The 20,690-nt window shown below is 46.2% G+C and overlaps 1 protein-coding gene across 1 annotated transcript; it reads left to right on the top strand.

Moving 5' to 3' along the window:
* Window positions 1-170: 170 nt before the first annotated feature.
* LRRC52 (leucine rich repeat containing 52) lies at window positions 171-19,691 on the top strand. Its single transcript, XM_053606644.1, has 2 exons — window positions 171-946; window positions 16,893-19,691. The coding sequence occupies exons 1-2, from the start codon at window positions 328-330 to the stop codon at window positions 17,213-17,215; spliced, it is 942 nt and encodes a 313-aa protein (XP_053462619.1). The 5' UTR covers window positions 171-327; the 3' UTR covers window positions 17,216-19,691.
* The last annotated feature ends 999 nt before the right edge of the window (window positions 19,692-20,690 follow it).

The following is a 20,690-nucleotide window of genomic DNA, read 5'->3' as shown; positions in this document are numbered from 1 at the left end:
CATGTGGCTGTCCCCTGGCTCCCCTTCACTCACAAAGGCAGGGAAAGGGTGAGACCTTTCAAAGCCGCCAAGTGGGCCAGCTTCCAGCAGCAGTCTGGGACTGAGCAAGCCGGCAAAGCCACCCAGCCAGGCGGCGGGGCATCAGGCCTCCCGTTTCAATTTCTGTTCACTTCTCCTGTAATGGAAAATTGCTCTGTACAAAGCTAGAGTGTTACAGTTCTTTCCAGCGCCCCCCCCCCGCCCTGTCCCCCCACCAGCAGCCTTCGGATCAGAGGGACAGCGCCCGCCAGCAGGAAAGTGGAAGGAGGGCAGTTGTGGCTTCTTACTATGTCCCTTGCGTCAGGCCCTGGCCCTGGGTGGTTACTCTTTTCCTTTGGAATGGGGCTGGTATCAGGGTCATGTCCAAATAATTGTCTGTGTCAAGCCCAAGAAGTGACCTGCACAGGGAGGCAGTTGACCGAATTCCCCCCTGACGTCCCCCTGGACACCCGGAGGCTCTTCCTGAACGATAACAGAATCACTAGTTTGCCAGCAATGCACCTAGGACTCCTCAGTGACCTTGTTTACTTGGACTGTCAGAACAACCGGATTCGAGAGGTGATGGATTACACCTTCGTCGGGGTCTTCAGACTCATCTACCTTGACCTCAGCTCCAACAACCTCACCTCCATCTCCCCCTTCAGTTTCTCAGTGCTCACCAACCTGGTGCAGCTGAACATGGCCAACAACCCTCACCTGTTATCTCTTCACAAGCACACCTTTGCCAACACCACCTCCCTGAGACACCTGGACCTCAGGAACAACGGCTTGCAGACCCTGGACCACAGTGCCTTCAATCACCTCATGGCACTTGAGAGACTGTATCTGAGCGGAAACCCCTGGAGATGCAACTGCTCTTTCCTGGACTTCGCCATCTACTTGATAGTGTCCCACATGGACCCCTCAGGTGAGGGCTTGATTGGGTGTGGGGACATGGATGTGAGGGAGGGAGAGGGATCGGTTCCCGAAAAGGTGAAGTCAGAGGTGGTCAGGACAGGAGAAAGGGCTGGGGGAAGCTGATGGAAAGCATTCTTACTGCTCTGCAGGGCCCATCCTGGAGTTCATAGGGGGGCAATAAGGCTCGCAAGAAAAAGTTCTGAAATAGAAATCCAAAAAGCTGAGTTCTGGTGCCAAAGTTAGCACTTCCTGGTTGGTTGGAAAAAGTCACCATTACTCTAAGCCTCAGTTTCCTGATCCATAAAGTGGGGACAATAATATTACCTAACATCCGGAGTTGTTAAGTCAAATAAAGTGATGTGTGTGGAAAGGATAAAGTGCTATCATTGCAAAGTAACGAATAAGGGGGCACTGTATTCTGTTGGGAATAATGTATTTTAATGTGTTTAATTCAGTGACTGAACTTTTCTAGGATCTCAAAGTCAATGTTAGAGGCAGTGGAGGATTTGATAGAAGTATGATACACAGAAGGAAGGGTTCAGAGGAGAAGAAAGGAGGAGCATGAGCTACCTAGACAATGAGAGGGGGGTGAAGGAAGAAGGGACAAGAAAAGCCTCCCCACAGCTGCTTTATTTTCAAGATGCCAACCTCCCGAGGAAGGAGAGAAAGGCATGGATCCGTGGAGAATGGGTCCTGTGCTCCCTGGGTCAAACAAGGGGATTCCAATCTTACAGGCAGATTCTCGAGTTTTACCTGGGAGATTTCCAAGCTGGTTGCTGCCACCCATTGTCCCCACTCCCTCTGCCACGGCCCCTGTGTCTCTTCCCCTCTCCATCTCAGGGACTTCACTGCCTGTCCTTATCCTCCAAGCCTCCATCTCTACCAACTGTACTTTCCCCCAGGGAAGTGGGAGCTGCAGAGAAGTAAAAACTCCTCCCAGAAAGCATAGAGCCGTAGACAGAATCTGGAAAAACTGGACAAAATAGAAAATCAAGCCCTATTAAAACCGTGCCTTCTCTCCCTTCCCTGGGTATTTGCCTTTAAAAATGTTTTCAAAGACCTAGCTTTATGAAAGTCCTACTGAACCTTTCACCATGAAATCTGGCCCATGTGGAAATTCCTAGGAATACTCCTAGCCAGAATGACAGGCTTCAAGGGGAACTGGGGGAGAGGGTGCTGAGTGGTGACAGCAAGTGAAAATGTGCCTTCCTGGCCTCCCAGTGGGCCTGTCTTACAATGTCTGCCAGGCAGGGAGTGGACCAGGGTGAGGCAAGCAGGCTCCAGGATGCAGAATTTAAGGAGGCGCTGAGGGAGAGCACACCGAGAGTGAGTGCCCCCATAAGTCGTGTGCCCCAGGCACCTGCCCTGCTGCCAGATACTTCAACTCAAGTTGATAGAATAAATCATAAAGAACTAACTTTGTCAGACTGCCTTCTCAACAGGGCCAGTCATGAAAGGAGACAGAAGCAGTTATCTTGGGTACAGTTGCCTTGCCTCTCTAAGAGCCACCTTCTCTAAGGGCCAGAGATAATATCTTCTAGCTTTCTTCATAAATGGTGCTGTGAGGGTTTCTAGAAAGCTCTCTAAAAGAGAATCAATATTAATAATTCTCATGCATGAACTGTTGTTCCTAAATGGGATTCTTTCTTGCCAATGTTCATGTGAATGGCATGTGGAAAGGTGTTGTGCTCTCTTGCTCCCTCCCCACCATACATATACATTTTCCTTGAGTAGAGCCCACCAGGTTGCCAGGGAGGGACCTCCTACCACAGCTGAAAAGAGCGAAGTGAACACAAGTTTCACCCTTCTATCCCAGTCCTTAAGCCTGCCAGCTCACCTCTTATTCAATCTCCCTTTATCAAATTTTGCTTGCCCAGTTGTGTCCTCTCAGAATTTTCAGGCTGACCACTTGGGACCCCTTGACTCTTCGGTTCAATCCATGATTGAACAGGATGATACACCAAGTCTGTTTCACTGTGTATTTCCAAAGACATCAGAAGGGAGTATCTATCTTGTCAACCTCATAAGCTCCTCATGGATGAAGAGTCTGTCTTGTGAGGTGGACTAAAGCTTTCACCCACCGGCAAGAGGACCTCACACATGCACCTGGGACTGCTAATCTGCCCTCATCTCCCTCTGCCATTTGATGACCCAGAGGAACCCTCGGGCCACTTCGTGCAGAAATAACCTCATTGCTCCAGTTCACCATTATCTCTTAAAAACATGAGCAAGCCCCATACTGGACATAAGAATAATTTACACTTGCATAGAGCTTTACAGCTGGAGGAGCTTCTTCACATATGGTGTCTCATTTTCTTTACTTTCAGTGTCACACCAACCCTTAAATTTTGTGCTCTCAGCATGCACAAAGGGCTAGGATTGGTATTTTTAATCCAATCCTTGGATAAGAAAATAGGGTGACTTTCCCAAAATCAGACAGCTTAGTGAATGGCAAGAAAATGATTGGAAGCTCTTGATTTCAAATTTGCATCTTTTTTCCATGGGACTATTCTATAAAATCTCTTAATCCTCAAGTTATATAATAACTATTGTCCTATAACTATAAATGAGTTCAGTCTCAATCTAAGCCATGTTATAAACATATGGCCACAGCATGTAAGTGTCAGCTTTATTTCCTATCTAGCTACCACCTGGAAATCACTCATGATCATTTACATTGGATAATAATGTTAATCATCATAAATTCATAATGATAGGCATGTTCTTCCCTTACAAACCTAAGTTTCACCCTAATCTATCCAAAATCAAAAGGATGAATCCAACCTTAGTGTTTTCTCTCATTGGGGCCTTATTCAATCTAGTTCTCCCTTCCCATGCACGTAATCACACAAACAAAAACGTACATACAGGCAGCGCCCGTAGCACAGTAGTTATAGCACAGGCCACATATACCGGGTCTGGTGGGTTGGAACCCAGCCCAGGCCTGCTAAACAACAATGACAACTGCAACCAAAAAATAGCCAGGCATTGTGGCGGGCACCTGTAGTCCCAGCTACTTGGGAGGCTGAGGCAAGAGAATCGCTTAAGCCCAAGAGTTTGAAGTTGCTGTGACCTGTGATGCCACAGCACTCTACCCAGGGCAACATAGTGAGACAATGTCTCAAAAAAAAAAAAACAAAGTACATACAATCACAAACGTGCACACAACCACATACGCAAACACACTTACATATACCCATATGAACACACATATACAAACACAGAGGTATACACTCACATACATACTGTATACACATACATATCTATTCCCACGCTCACCCACATATTATGTACTCATAACACATACGCACATAAATGTACAGATTCACATCCACATGTGCACAAATACACATAAACATAAAGTTGAACACACATGGGGTAAAATTCACTAGGGCTTCTCTTGCCCTTTAGCCAGACCTCAAGGTATATATATATATATAAATATATATATGTTTTTTGTTTTGTTTTTTTTTTGCAGTTTTTGGCCAGGGCCAGGTTTAAACCCGCCACCTCTGGTCTATGGGGCCGGTGCCGTACTCCTTTGAGCCACAGGCACTGCCCTGTACTTTTCTTTTTTCTTTTTTTTTGAGACAGAGTCTCACTATGTAGCCCTTGATATAGTGCCATGGCATCATGGCTCGCAGCAACCTCAAACTCTTGGGCTTAAATGATGCTCTTGCCTCAACCTCCCAAGTAGCTGGTACTACAGGCGCCCGCCACAACGCCTGGCTATTTTTGTGTTGTAGTTGTCACTGTTGTTTAACAGGCCTGGGCCAGGTTTGAACCTGCCATCCCAGATATATGTGCCTGGTGCCATGGCCGCTGAGCTATAGGCGCCGAGCCAGACCTCAATGCAAAGGAAGATATTTATTTCATTTGACTCTCCTGTGATGATTCAGTCTCTGTTAAGTAGAAGTAACTTTGCTATTGATAAAACACTTAGAGAACTCTGAACCTTAATCCCACATATTTAATTCATATTTGCCATCAAAATGGCGATCTCTGACGTGTCTTAAATAGCACCCACACATCTCTCCCCAAGTGCCCACATTTCAGGATATAGAAAGAATTTCTATGAAATAAGCTGAGTAACCTGGCTATTTATGAAGCAGAATCCAATTACAGATAAGTTCCACGTAGACCCTAGGAGATAATGGATCTTACTTAGCACTGGGAAATTTTCGCTGTGGTATAATATCAAGGAATATGGCAATGGAGAATGCCAGTACATACGTTCCCTTGAAAAGCAAGAAATTGATATAAGGGACTTCAATGCTACCACTCAGTTCATCCAGTCATTTGTTTAAACATTTGTTGAGTGCTAAATGCTGATGAAGGTGACTAACCAAGAAGCTCAAGGCCGTGTAAGGAGGCTCATGTGACTCTGGGTCACCTGTGTCATGGGTGCCACAATCCAGTCAGGCACAGCAGAACTAGACAGGGCAGGACAAAAGAGGCCACATGTGCCTATCGGATGGCAGGCAGTTGAGACAGCCACTTGTCCCACGGGTAATGAAGGGCAGCCACCGTGCAGGCAGCAGTGCTCAGTGTGAAGAGTTGAGGTTCTGAAACTAACTTGAATTATAATCTTAGCCCTGCCACTCACTATCTGTATGATATCAGACAAGTAGCTTAACCTCTCTGAACTTCAATTTCTTCATCTTTAAGGCAGGGATAATAATAGAACCAACATTCCTAGGGCTGTCATAAAATGAAATGAGCACATTCATGAACCATCATTGGCATTAAGCTTAATGCATCACAAACGCTCAATAAACTAATGGTAGATGTAGGAAAGATGCAGGATCCTAAGAGAGTTGAGTAGCAGACGGCAGTCAGGTGTCCCCTGGACAAGAAGTAGATTTCAGGAAGGTCTAGCATATGTGGCTTTAAAGGACAGTGTCCACTGTCTAGGACTGAAGTTCCCAACCCCTAGACTGTGGACCGGTAGTGGCCCATTGCCTGTTGGGAACCAGGCAAACAAGCAAAGCTTCATCTGTATTTACAGCCACGCCCCATCGCTTGCATCACCACCTGAGCTCCGCCTCCTGTCAGATCAGGGATGGCATTAGATTCTCATAGGAGCACCAACCCTACTGTAAACTGCAGGGGTCTGAATTCTATGAGAATCTAATGCCTGATCTGTGGTGGAGCTGAGGTAGTGAGACTAGCACTGGGACCCTCTAGTTACAGAAAAACAAGCTCAGGTCTCCCACTGATTCTGCATTATGGTGAGCTGTATGATTATTTCATTATTTTAACGTAATAAGAATAGAAATAAAGTGCCCAATAGATGTGATGTGCTTGAATTATCCAAAAATCATCCCTACCTCCTGGTCCAAGGAAAAAATGTCTTTCATGAAACTGGTTCCTGGTGCTAAAAAGGTTGTGGACCAGTGGTCTAGGAGACTTGACTAGAGATGCAAGTGGAAGTACAGATTGGATATAGAAAGGTGGGCAGCAGATCCTTGGACTCTAATCCCTGAGAAAATGGGGCAAGGAGAACCCTAGAGGAAGTTGGGCAATATAAGTTAGGAACAGAGGGGTTAAGACCCTAGACAACAAAAGCAGATGCCCAAATCAAGGCTTGGTCTCAGCTGGGGCCATAAGACTCAGGGCTGGACCAGCAGCAGCAAGGTGGCTGCTCCTGAGTCACCACAATCCAGAACTGAAGCTCTGTATTGTCTATCTAACAACAAGTTCCACTTCCAGAGCCAGGTGTGGATGTACAAATAGCTTTCTAGGGATGAGGACAAAGAAGTCAGTCCAATGGTGGGGCAGACACGACTTTGGGAGAAAGAAACCTGGCATGATTTTGTGAGCAATGCCCCATTATCTCCCCATTCACTGCCTTCCACCGAGCTGAAATTAGCCATTAGAGATTCACCCTTTGGGTCCCAAAAAAGCATCATGGTCTTGATGAGGACCTGAAAGATTACATGAATTCCTTAGAAGAAAAATTCAAATGCCCCTAAATCCTTATCAGCTCTCATATCAGAGGGACGAGTGAATTCTTGGGAAATCCGTTTAGCTAAGAAATAATTCTGCAACAAGGTGGAGAACTTTAAAAACAATGGAGGTCTGGGAAGGAAATAAGTCTTTAAAAAAGACATCAGAAAGACAAAAATATATCCTCCCACTATGTCTCATTTTGGCTAAGGGCACCCACTATACCGCGGCTGTCAAGGAAGCCAAGTGTTTGATTCGCCTCGTTTCATCACAAGGCTACGCAGAATGGGAATATCAAAACTTTCCCAAACTGGCAAGAGATGTCATTCTATTATCAAAGGTCTGAATCAAAACAAACTCTGCAATGGCATACCCAGATGTCCTGAAAAGTACTCAGTCCTCAAAGAATTCACATACTCACTTTCCAAACACTAAAGTTACAGCAGAGATGGACGTGTGTGGCAATGTGTCTAGTGAGCCCTGGTCAAAACAGAGTTAAAACAGCCCCATAATTGCATTTCCTTTTTGGCCCAGGTTAGCAAGTAGGAGGACTAATTACTGCTCAGAACTATAATTTTCCAGTCATTAGTGCTATTTGAAGGTGAGAATGGCAATTTAGTTCTTCCTAGGATATTCGATTTCCCTAAGAGGACAGGGTGAATGCCTTGCAGGATGCTCTCAAAAGCTCACTCAACTCTTAACTCCTGGACATAAGGCACCTGGCCTCCTACATTACCTTCCCCTCCACGCCCAAAGTCTGGTTCAGCGTTATCCAACAGAAATTTTTGCAGTGGTATTCAACACAGTAGCCTCTAGCTGCATGTGGATACTGAGCTCTGAAATTGGGAGCACTGGGTCTTTCTCATTCTTAGGAATGAATTTTTTATTTTATTTTAAGTCAAGTCATTTAAATAGCCACATGGGGCTAGTGGCTATGACACTGGACAGGGCAGCTTTTTAGCTTAGGATGCTTAAGCTGGAACTTTAGAGTCCACCCTCCTCACAGGGAGGTGGCTGTTGGAACCAAGCCCAGCACAGAGATATCCTGACATCCAAGTTCAATGTTTCCCCCCACCATGCCATGATATGTCCTTGTTATCAAGCTCATCACAGTCCATTCAACTCTGAGGAATATACTATATGCTCATTATGTGCCCAACACTATATTATAATGCTGGGGTGATTTTATCACAGAGAAAAAAGTCATAATTTCTTTTTTTAGTAGGATAATCTAGGAATACATGTGACAAAAAATAGAACTGAAAGAGCCAGGAAGCTGTGTCCCTGTTCTAGCAATGCCACTGTGTGATTTGGGGAAAGTCACTTTCTCTCCCCAGGTCTCACTTTTCTTGTCTTTAAAATAAGGGAATAGGATTGGATACTCTCAAAGGTCCCTTCCAGCTGGCAGTTTATGGACCTGAATAGAAAGATAAGACACAGGTGACGTGAGAGGACAGCTGTGATAGCAGAGAGAGTCCCAGGTAAGCAGCACATGATGGGCAAGCAGTGACGTGGAGGCTGTGTCAGTGATGAGGGGCACAGTCACATGATTAGGGAGCAGACAGCGGCTCTCCCTGCTCTCTCCTGCCTCCTGTCTTAAGCACCTTCACCTTGACTGGTACAATGCCTACACGCAAAGGACCCAGTGCCCCAGACTTTCCTCCCAGGCCTGACCTGTTCCAACAGTGGTTCTCGATCACTGAATCAGACCCCGTGGTCCTGAGGTTCTGATCCAGTGAACTCCCCATGCAGAGAGTACTAAGGCTGCCTTTCAGAAACCCTAGGGTGAGGGCCTGTGTCTGGACCTTCAGCATCTGGCTGCTCCAATTGGCAAATGAATTGACTTGCCCTGAGATGTTAATGGCTAAAAATGTTTTGAAATATCTTTCTCAAGGGGCATTTGCAATTTGACAGAGCAAACAGAAACTGAGAATTCAGAAAATGACAGACTACAAAGGGCAGGAGCAGAGCAGTTTGAGGACAGAGAGTCTCTCTGGATCAGCTCCTAAATTATAGTCCTTAGGCAGTCCTAAGTGAGCCCAATGGTGGGGCCCACACATCAACAAGGAGCCTGGACAAGGGTGCTGCAGAGGCTGGTGGACAGAGCCACTCAGAGCCATCTGCAGAAAGTAGCCGGGTCCAGTCATGTGCTGCTTCAGGTCCAAGTCATTTTGAGGGTATTCTGAGCAGAGGAACATCATAGCTTCATTACAAAGCTATATCACCCTATATTCAGAGCTGCTGTAATAGGATAATGGCCCCATTTCAACCCACCAAGTACAAAGTCATCTACAATGGTGCCAAAACTTAGACTTCCAGAATGAATGCGGGTCCTCACATTATTCCACTATTAGCATTGGCCCATCTCTTTCATTAGGGAAATTGAACTAAAGACCAGCAGCCAAAAAAAAGAGAATGGCTGGGTAACAGGCAGTCCCAAGGCTGTCGACTGCCCTGCCAGCAAGGCTGTGCTGCCTTAGGACAAACTCCCTGGCCTGAGACAGCTGGAAAAACAGCCTCCTGAGGACAACAAGGGGGCTAAAAGTGGGGGGCAATTGAGTCAGTGACCCCTAAGCCATCTAGAAAATGCAAGGAGGGTTGGGAGGGGTAAGGACGTGTGCTGATTCTGACACACTCCCTAACCAGGCCTGTCAGGAGCCCTGAGAGAAAGTGGTCTGAGGTTCCTTCAAGCTCAAAATGCCAGCTCTCTGTACCTGGCTGCTCAGGTCACCCAATACCACCCTGGCCTCTGGAAAACAGCAGTGCGTGTCCCTGGCCAAAACAGCTAGACTCAGTTTCCTCATCTTTACAGGGAAAGAGCTCCCCAACCTGGAGGTAATACAGCAGAGAGGGGAAGTAGCTGGAAAGCACGGGGTCCACCCATGAAAGGCCGACAGCAGCAGTGCAGAGGGAAGGTGTGGACAGGCCACCCTTAAAAGGTAGAAGCACCAGGAAGAGGAGAAAGTCAAGGAATGAGATAGACTAGCTCAAATACAGCCAACGGGCCATGGAGTGGCTTTGCGCTTACCCTAAGTGTGATGGGAAGTCACAGACGGTGTGAGCAGGGAAGCGGCACGGTGGATGCTTACAGATTGCTCCACTGGTGTGTGGAAAAGACACTGTAGGAAAAGCAAGAAGACAAGTTCAGGAGGCTGACACAGGTCAGACAAGGGAGGATTGTAGCTGAGACCAGGGCAGTAGTAGTCCGGGTCATGGGCCTCATTTGAAGGTAGGACTAACAGGGTTTGTTGTGGTTTGAGTATGAGAGGTGCCGAAGGAAGCAAAGGGCGCTCCTGTGTTTCTGCCCGGCTGCCTGGTGCACGGCGGCGCCCTTCAGCTGCTGGGGTTTCACGAACGTTTTGCTATCCTTGAGGACAACTCTCCACTATCTAGGCTTTTCTGAGCAGATGAGTGGCGACTAGCAGGCCCAGTTTTAAGCTGAGCTGACAAGAAACTAGAGTTTGCCTTTAGCTTCCAAGAACCACCTGGTACCACCCCAGCCCTGCCACACAGGCAGCTCCCCTCTCCCCACCAAAACCTTCTCAAGAAAAGTGGCCTCAGGCAGCTACCCCTGGGTAGGGATTAAGTCATTTGCTTCCTCTTTTAAAAAATTTATACTTGGGTGGCGCCTGTGGCTCAAGAAGAAGGGTGCCGGTCCCATATGTTGGAGGTGGTGGGTTCAAACCTAGCCCCGTGTCCAAAAACCACCAAAAAAAAAATTTATACTTTGTCTTATTTTCTTGGTGAAAGGTTTTTTTTCTCTGAATGACAGAATTCTGGGTACTGACTCATAATTCATGAGCAAAAAGGGGTTTTCTGCCCCTAAATCACACCCATACACAACCACTTACACACAAAAGCAGTCCTGTAACCTTAAACACCTCCTAGTATTCCTGGAGCACAGGAACACTTTCAGGTTGAACTTGCTGAACCTCAAAGTCTCTTCTAGATGCTCCTTGCATCTGTGAATCACATTTTACCTTTAAAACTCTGTGAACTCTGTATTGAAGGGGAAAAATTTGTGAACAAAAGAATTATACTTTGTACAAGCACAAATCATCCAAATCCTTATGGTTTCAAGATGCCAGGGATGATTTCAGCCAGAAGTCAGCATACACTTTCCATAAAGGGCCAGTAGGAAATATTCTAGGCTTTGCAGCTCTCAGCTGCAAAAATTCAACTCTGCCTTTCGCATAAAAACAGCATGAGAAACTATGGAAAGGGACGGGCACAGCTGTGTTCCAACAAAACTTAATTTACAAAACTGGGTAGCAGGCTGGATTTGGCCCCTGGGTTGTAGCCTGCTGAGCTCTGGCTTATGCCATCATGAGAAGATAGTGGGGTGATGAGAAAATGGAGTTCCAGAAAGGCAAAGGTGGAAGCCAATCTGTCAGGAATTGAAATGCTCACTGGACCCCCCAAGAAGGGAGCCTTGCTGGCCAGTTAGCTTCAGTGTTGCTGGGCTGCTTTACTTGCCCAATCTAGTTTGCCTTCTACGAAATCATTCCTAGCCCAATATTTTTCAACCCTTTTTATCTCACAGCATGCTTGAACCTACAGTTAAACTTCCTCAGCACACTTAAATTATGTTGATCAAAAAAAATAGTGTGTGGCTCAGCACCCATAGATCAATGGTTAGGGTGTCACATGCACCAGGGCTGGTGGGTTCAAACCCGTTCTGGACCTGCTAAACAACAATGACGACAACAACCACAACAGAATAGCCAGGTATTGTGGTGGGTGCCTGTAGTCTCAGCTACTTGGGAGGTTGAGAATCACGTAAGCCCAAGAGTTTGAGGTTGCTGTGAGCTGTGACGCCATGGCACTCTACCAAGGGCAACATAGTGAGACTCTGTCTCAAAACAAAACAAAACAAAACAAAAATAGAGTGAAAAAATAAAGAACGTACTTACTGTGCTTTGAACTTCTTTTGAAAATAATTTAATGAATGATCTTTTAAAATGTTCACAGCACACCTAAGATCCTCTCATGGCATACCAGTGTACCACAGCTGATCTAAGCTATCAATAATACAGCAAAATATAACAGTGATTTGAAGGGTCATATTCAAACTGGGGAGTGGCCATATTACAGCTAAGCAGCAGGCCAAGGGCATAAGAGTTTAAGACGTGCTATAGGAGATCAGACAGACAATCCAGCCATTCTTTCCTGTATGCATTCAACAGACGTATTGAGCATCTACTGTGTGCCAGACAATAGGGATTCAAAGGTGAACAGGAAGCTTCTGCTCTCAAGTCATTCCCAGACAGTACTGGGGCTGCATTCTAATTACCCTTTGGTGTCATGCCTGCGGCACTTCTATGCTCCTACACTTACTGCCCTCTCTGTAGTCTCAGCACAGAGGACCTCACTAGGTGCCCTTCCCAGTTCAAGGTTTGCTCCATTTGGTCCTCAGAACCATCCATTCTTGCCTTCTTAGGGGCTTCACACTCCTTAGCTCACCAAACCCTCCCCAGACTCCCACAGGGTAGGCAGGGATTGGTGCTCACCTACCATAGAGTAATCCGAGGGAGTCAGGGCTTGGCCGACCGACCCACCATGACACCATACCCTACCACCCAGGTTCCCTTTCCCCTAGCTGAGTGTTACGGCCATGACAGTGAGCCCAAGGGGTAATAACAAATAACATTTAATTCATTCAGCAAACACAACCTGAGCTCTAGTATGTGTGAGGTATCATTATAGGTGTTGCAGATATAACAGTGAACAAAACAAACAAAAGTCCACATCCTCATAGCATTTCTGATCTAGTGAGTAAAGGCAGACGAATAGTTGGCAAATCTATTTTCTTGATGCATAATTTAGCTAGAGAAAAAATAAAAAAGAAGACGAAGCACTGTACCATCTATTGATGTCCAGGCAAGCTGGGGCCTGGGAAGAGAAATGGGAGAATTAGGTGTTTCTCTGGGTTCAGGGTAGAAGTTGACAAATGCCGAAGCTGATAGAAACTGGTTTTCTCTCTCTAAGAGGTAACTTCAGTGCATTGGGATGGGGCTGTTGTCGACCCATCATCTCCTTTCCATCCCTCCAGTCAGTCCCAATGGGGCTTCACGCAGCCTGTTCAGGGCCTGGCACCTTTGGGGCACCAAACCCTGGGAACCTATAGCAGACCCCTGCACAGATCTGTGGTCCCTTCTACAGGACAAGAAAAGGAGAAATTCTTCCCCTAACCTGGGGGTTTAAAACTATTTTCTAAAAGGGAGGCCTCCTGGGCTCCCACACCAACTAGTATAGTTCTGGGCCCCAGAAACTCTAGTTTCTCATGCACCTGGTTCTGGAAGACAAGTTTTCTGCCTGTGAACAACATGGCATATACAGAAATAAACATAGTGATGGCTTATATTTCCTTAGGAACTATTTTCAAGGAGAAGTTAAACATTAATGACATTTGTAACTGTACCCAAGAGCTTTAACTGGGGCAAATGCCCTGGTCCCACTGGAGAAGGGAAAAAGATAGCATGGGGCTGAATCATCTCTCTATAAGGTGAAAGGAGTATTCTAGAGTTGTGCAGTGCACAGCACACACAACTATACCTGGTAGCCCCATGTGTGAGAAGTAAGGGGATTAAGAAAGCCAGATAGGGAAGAACTAATATATAGTTTATTCATTCCATAACATAAGAATAATGAAAACTACCCTGTGAGATGATCAAGAGGACAGTTTAAATTAAGCTCCAACTTAATTTTTTAAGGCATCTAGCACATATCAGGTGTTCCAAGATCCATAGATGGAAATAAAATCTTTAGTCATCACACCAGAATAGGAAAATAATATATGAATGACAAGCAAAAGAAGTAAAATGACAAAAAGGAACGCAACAAAGGAGAATACAAATGTCTACATACAATAACTAAGAAAATGCCATGAAGGCTATGTTGAACAGTTTGATGAGAATATTTCAGATTGTTTATGAAACCACCACATTGTACCCCTTGATTGTGCTAATGTACACAGCTCTGATTTAACTATAAAAAAATAAAATAAAATAAAATGATGGTAAAAAAAATTAAAAAAAAGAAAACAAATTAGAATCAAAAAAAAAGAGAAGAAGAAGAAGGCAACAAAGGATTAAAAAAGGGATATGAAACAAGTAGACAAATGAAAAACAAATAGTAACTGGGAGGCCAAGGCGGGTAGGTCACCTGAGCTCATAGGTTCGAGACCAGCCAGAGCTAGGGAGAGACCCTGTCTCTAAAAATATCCAGGCATTGGGGCAGGCACTTGTAGTCCCAGCACTCGGGAGACTGAAGCAAAAGAATTGCTTGAGCCCAAGAGTTGGAGGTTGCTGTGAGCTATGATGCTATGGCACTCTACCAAGGGTGACAAAATGAGACTCTGTCTCAAAAAAAAAAAAAACCAATATTACTAGAGTTCTCTGTAGATCCTAGTTATCAAGTCTGATTCATAATATGCAAATATCTTTTCCCATTCTGAAGGTTGTCTATTTGCTTTGGTTGTTGTCTCCTTAGCTGTACAGAAGCTATTCAGTTTAAGTCCCATTTGTTTATTTTTGTTGTTTCAATTGTCATGGAAGTCTTCTTTATAAAATCTTTCCCCTGGCTGATATATTGAGGGAGTGGGGAGAGGGGAAGAGGGTGGGGAGGTGGGATGGTCACAGTTTATGACACTCTTCTCGGAGGCAGGACGCAATTATGAGGGACTTTACCTAACAAATACAATCAGCGTAACCTAATTCTTTGTACCCTCAATGAATCCCAAACAATAAAAAAAAAAAATCCCCTACACTAAAATATATATATACAAATATATATATAAAACTTGAAAATTCCTACATATTTACAAATTATTCAATTAAGTCAATGAATGATTGCTCTTATAAACAAGAATAATGACCAGGCATAGTCTGTGCCTTCGGAGCTAAAAGCCCATCTAGTAAGGAAGAAAAGATGCACATTAAATAGCCCTCATGCAAGGTGGAATGTGATAGACGTGTTAAGCGTGATACAAGGACACGCTAGGGATGATTTCAGGAGTGGGAACGATTACATATCCTCTAGAAGCCATGCAGATGGGGTCAGGGGAAGGTCTCCTTGGAAAGGATGCATTAGGCTAGATCTTGAAGGATGGGAAGAACTTGATCATGCAAAGCCTGGGGGAGGAGATGATTGATACCAAAAGTGCAGTGTAACAAAGCTTGCTACAGACGGGGGCAAGGGCAAGATGTGATCAAAGAATAAGTAATTTGACTGGAGCAAAGGTGGGCTGTCTACGGTGCTGAGAAGTCAGGTGAGAAAGAGACAAGGAGGCAGGCACTGAGGGGCTCTTGAATGCCCTATCAGGTGGTCTGGACACTATTCTGAGGCCACAGAGGGGTCAGAGGAGAGTTTTGAACCAAAGTTCACCTAGGAAAAGCTGCACGTGGGGAAGGCACTGGCTGCAGTGTGGAGTGGACCAAGGCTGGGAAACATAGAAACGCTGGTGAGAGCCCAAACATTGGCAGAGGCAGGGACTGGGGAGGGGGAGAGACTGCAACCAGAGCCACCCACCTCTCTCTTTTAACGGCAGCCTAACAATGCATTAAAATCACTGCCTAATTGCTCCTTTCAAGGCTAATGCCTCGAAATGGGGAAATGTGTGTGTAATGTTTAGTCTCATCTCTGCCACCAAAACCCAACTTAAAAGCCCAATCTTTTTAAAAATAGAACGAGATACCCTCCACCCCCACCCCCACCCCGACACACTCCAGACTCTCAGAAGCTCACATTTTCCTTTCTCAAATACATCTTTCTTTGGGTATTCCTATGCCTCACAGTCTGGGCTAGTGACTTGACCCTCCCTACCCCACCCCAATAGAATTCCTGGACAGTGCTCAGGAGCTGCCCCAGCTCTTCCCGAGGCCCCATGCTTAGGCCTCCTGGGAAAAGACCCAGAGGTGGTGGAGCCAGGCTGACTGGAAGGTGGTCTGGAGGCCTAGTTGTCCTTCTTCCTCATGTCCCCAGCCCCTTTCCCTCTACTTGAGAGCTCTTAAGTAGGCAGAGTCGCCCTAAGGGTCACTGTCCCGGGAGCAGTCTAGAGAGAGGTTTCTTCTCCTCTCTCCTCTGTGGATCTGATACAGCCCCTGCACTGGCTCCTCCCACCCCCACCCCCACCCCCCGGATCTCCGGCTTCCTCCAAGAGGGAGTCCTAAACAGCATTAGGCACTGCAGGCGACTCCTGGAAGTAATGAAATGACATCACTACAGGTGACTGATGCAGAAGTAAGGTGCAGGTCATGGTGCCCAGGTGCAGAGGACGGCTCTTTTTAGTTCCCCAAACCCACTGCCTCCTCCAGAGGCAGCTCACTTCTGCTGCTTCCAGCTCTCATCAGAAGTTCCCTAACTGAACCTGATTTCCCTGCCTTCCTGGGTCACCAAGGACACTGGCGCTTTCAGGAACTAGTCAGGAGGTTCCTGCCCTGAGGGTTAGAGGCGGCTTCTCTCCACAGTAGCTTCTGTCTGCATTTCCCACTTCTGCAAAACAACTCAGACAGCTCATTCCTGGATTTCTGTCTTCCCGTCTCCTGCCTACAGCCTGAAGGTTATCTAGAACATTCAAGTTGTGAGACCTTCCGGGTCTCAGTTGCCTTATCTGACAATAATATAATGTGTATCAATGTCGTTAGGAGGTTTGCAAATCACTTAGCGCATAGCAAGAGCTTAGCAAGTATTAGTTACTACCATGATTTTAATTTTGCTCGTGGTTATCTCAGGCCCCACCTCAGCCCTGAGCTGGAGCTCATTGATGTAATGGTGGAGATGTTCACCCTGGCCCCACACATGGGCACCTCCATGTGGGCACAGCAGAGTGTAGGAGTTAGGAACATGCAGAGCTGAGGCAGGGCCTGGGGTTCTGTATTCCTAATGAGGCCCAGATGAGGGGTGGTTTGAGCAGTGAGGGTTCAGCCAGTCCCTCAGGCCTCCTTTGGCCTTAGAACCCTGGGAGTTGTGCCATTTCAACACCCCGCCTGCTGTGTTTTTCTTCGCAGATGATCTAAGTGCCACGTGCGTGGAGCCCATAGAGCTGAAGGGGTGGCCCATCACGCGGGTGGGGAACCCCCTGCGGTACATGTGCATCACGCACCTGAACAGCCAAGACTATGTCTTCCTGCTGCTCATCGGCTTCTGCATCTTTGCTGCGGGCACGGTGGCCGCCTGGATCACCGGCATGTGTGCTGTGCTCTACCAGAACACCCGCCGCAAGTCCAGCCAAGACGACGCCGACGACGAGGCCGGGCAGAGGGTGGAAGTCAGCAAGGGGATTTTTCAAACCAGGGTTAACTCAAATCAGGAGTTCCCTCAGCTTATTTAGTTGCCCCAGACTCCTGGCTTTCTCTCTTCTTCAACCCATCCCACCCCACCACCTCAGAGCTATCTTAAAGATTGAAGCCTGCTAGTAAAATAAATAAAAAGTTTGGTGGCCATTTCACAGGTCAGTCCTTCCCTAATTCACCAGCCCAGGGACAATTCCTTGACCTCCACTGAATGAAGCAGAGCAAAATCTAGAAAAGCTGTTGGATGGTGGTGGTGCCGGTAGCTCAGCGGGTAGGGTGCTAGCCACATACACAGAGGCTGGCAGGTTCAAACCTGGCCTGGGCCAACTAAACAACAATGACAACTGCAACCAAAAATAGCCGGGCATTGTGGTGGGGTCCTATAGTCCTAGCTAGTTCGGAGGCTGAGGCAAGAGAATCGCTTTAGCCCAAGAGTTGGAGGTTGCTGTGAGCTGTGACACCACAGCACTCTACCGAGGGCGACAAAATAAAACTCTGTCTCAAAAAAAAAAAAAAAAAAAACGCTGTTGGATGCATCTGAAATGCCCAGGGAGGCCACTCCAAAAGCAAGCCAACTGCCGCGGGTGCGGTGGCTCACACCTGTAATCCCAGCACTATGGGAGACTGAGGAGGGAGAATTGCTTGAGCTCAGGAGTTCAAGACTTGCCTGAGTAAGTGTGAGACCCTGACCCCTAAAAAGATGGAAAAACCCAGCCAGGCACCATGGCGAGTGCCTGTAATCCCAGCGGCTTTGGGAGGCTGTGGCAGAGAGATGCCCACAACCCGAGTCTGAGGTTGCAATGAGCTATGACACCATTGCACTCTGTTCAGGGGCATAGGGTGGGACTCTGTCTCAACAACAACAACAACAAAAAGCAAAGATATAAAAATAAAAAATAAGCAAGGAAATAAAAATTTTTTAAAAAGCAAGCCAACTGGTGCTTAGTAAGTACTGACTGTGTCCCCAAAGTCAGTGCTTGGAGGGAAGGATACAAGAAATATAACATTTTAAGATCTTCCTTAAGAAGCAAACAATTTGGGGGGAAGTCCAAAGAAATATGAATAATCTTCACAATCCTATAATACTGTTATTACCTGAGTGAAAATTTGAGGCCTGGGCAGCTTAAACTGACCAAGGTTACCCATCCGGTAAGTAGCACAGTCTCCCAAAGCCCAGGCTCTTTCTTCTTTGTAAAGCTGCCTCCCTAGGAAATATTTAGCAACATAAGCAAAGATGTACCTCATAAGCCTTGTATAAAATAAGGAAGCGAGGCACATGGAGGTGGCTGCCACTTATGAGTCTTTACCGGGGACTCAGATTGACCTGGCTTAATACACATTTCCTCAGGAGGTTAACTCTGACAAGAACCAGGTCAGGTGGTCATTGTTCCTCTCCTTTTCCCAAGGCTGGGAGGGGCAACCAACTCAAGCTCACATAATTAGTAAGAACAGAATAAGTGCGGAACACCGGGCTGCCTTGTTCCAAAGCTCAGGTTCCAGGCACCATGAGCTGATGATTTTATGAAGCGCTAAGCAGAATGGCTAAATGTCACATGTGTGTCCGAGCTCTTGGGGCTGATCTGAGGGAGGAAGGGAAGCAGAAAGGGGAGATTCAACCCAGGCCCCAAAACCTGTTCCAGATTTTTCTTTTCTCACTACCCAGATCAAATGTTCATGTTGAAGTCTCAGATCAAACCCCCCACCGTGAAGCTGGCTATCCCTAAACACAATTTACTCTGCACCTCCACTGTAAATTGCACGTGACTCTAATCACCACTTGCTCCCCAGTTTGTCTACTGCAATGGTTAAGGGCATGGGTCCTGAATCAGCAGCTGGGTCCTACCTCAGCTCTGCACTCAGCACTGTGTGAATGTGGGTTCCTACTTGTAATGACCTTAAGGGCAAAGATCACCTACCTTCCACAATCTCTATTGACATAGCAAATAGGGTGGTGCCTTACCTGAAATAAATGTTTGTGATTGCATTCTACTTAAATCCCAGCCCACCACACATTCCCATTGTGTTTATGAACTGAGGGTGTCCATGGGAAGTGATTTAACTTCTGTGTATCTCAGTTCTGCATTTGTAAATGGCATAATTACAGTACTTACACAGAGACATTGTAAGAATGAAATGAGTATCAATTATAATAAGAATCTATTTTAATAAACTTTTTGTTATGGAATAATTTTAAACTAATAGAAAAGTTACCAAGACAGCACAGAGCTTCCATATACCTTTCACCCAGTTTCCCCTAACGTTATCTTACATTACACTGGTACATTTAGCAAAGCTATGGAACTAATGTTGGAATACTTTCACTAAACCCTTTAGGGGTGTCCAACCCATGGCCTGCATGCAGCCCAGGGTGGCTATGAACACAGTCCACCCAACACAAAATCATAAACTTACTCAAAACATTATGATAGTTTTTTGTGATTTCCTGGTGGAACTCAATGGCACAGTTCTCAAGTATGAGCTTTGTACCTGACAATGTAATGTCACAATGTCACATAAAATAAACACACATATGCTCTATTTGTACACATGCGTGGCTTCAGTTTTATGTGGTGAGTGGCTTCCAGTAGGTTGTATTCCCAGTGCAAATGGTCGAATGAACATCATTAGACCTTACCTGTGCTCGTGGTGACTTGGCAAGGCAGTGATTATCAATGATATTGCAACATTAGGCATTTAACGTTACTTAGAAGTCAGGTAAGCATTCTTATTTGATTACTAAGGTATTGCCACACCTCAGTGGTGCCTCACACATGGTCCACTGAGCTTTACAGTTGTCCTCTGCCATGCCCTGCACCGGCAGCTGAGATGTAAAGGCTGCCTCACGCCTGTAATCCTAGCACTCTGGGAGGCTGAGGCAGGTGGATTGCCTGAGCTCAGGAACTTGAGACCAGCCTGAGCAAGAGCGAGACCCCGTCTCTAAAAATAGCTGGGCGTTGTGGTGGGCACCTATAGTCCCAGCTACTTGGGGGGCTGAGGCAAGAGAAACCCTTGAACCCAAGAATTTGAGATTGCTGTGAGCTATGATGCCACAAGGTGAGACTCTGTCATAAATAAATAAATTTCATAATAAAAGTAAATAGGGTGGCGCCTGTGGCTCAGTGGGTAGGGCGCCAGCCCCATATACCGAGGGTGTCAGGTTCAAACCCAGCCCCGGCCAAATTGCAACAAAAAAATAGCTAGGCATTGTGGCAGCTGCCTGTAGTCCTAGCTACTTGGGAGGCTGAGGCAAGAGAATCATCTAATCCCAGGAGATGGAGGTTGCTGTGAGCTGTGTGACACCACGGCACTCTACTGAGGGTGATAAATGAGACAACGTCTCTACAAAAAAAAAAGTAAATATAGGTTCAGTGCGTGTAGCTCATTAGCTAGGGTGCCAGCCACATACACCAGATCTGGTGGGTTTGAACCCAGCTCAGGCCTGCCAAACAACAATGACAATTACAACCAAAAAAAAAAAAAAAATAGGCACCTGTAGTCCCAGCCACTTGGGAG

This window comes from Nycticebus coucang, chromosome 10 (genome assembly GCF_027406575.1).
Source record: "Nycticebus coucang isolate mNycCou1 chromosome 10, mNycCou1.pri, whole genome shotgun sequence".
Classification (NCBI taxonomy): domain Eukaryota; kingdom Metazoa; phylum Chordata; class Mammalia; order Primates; family Lorisidae; genus Nycticebus; species Nycticebus coucang.
Note: the sequence above shows the minus strand (reverse complement) of the source record. Positions and strands in the feature narration are given on the sequence as shown.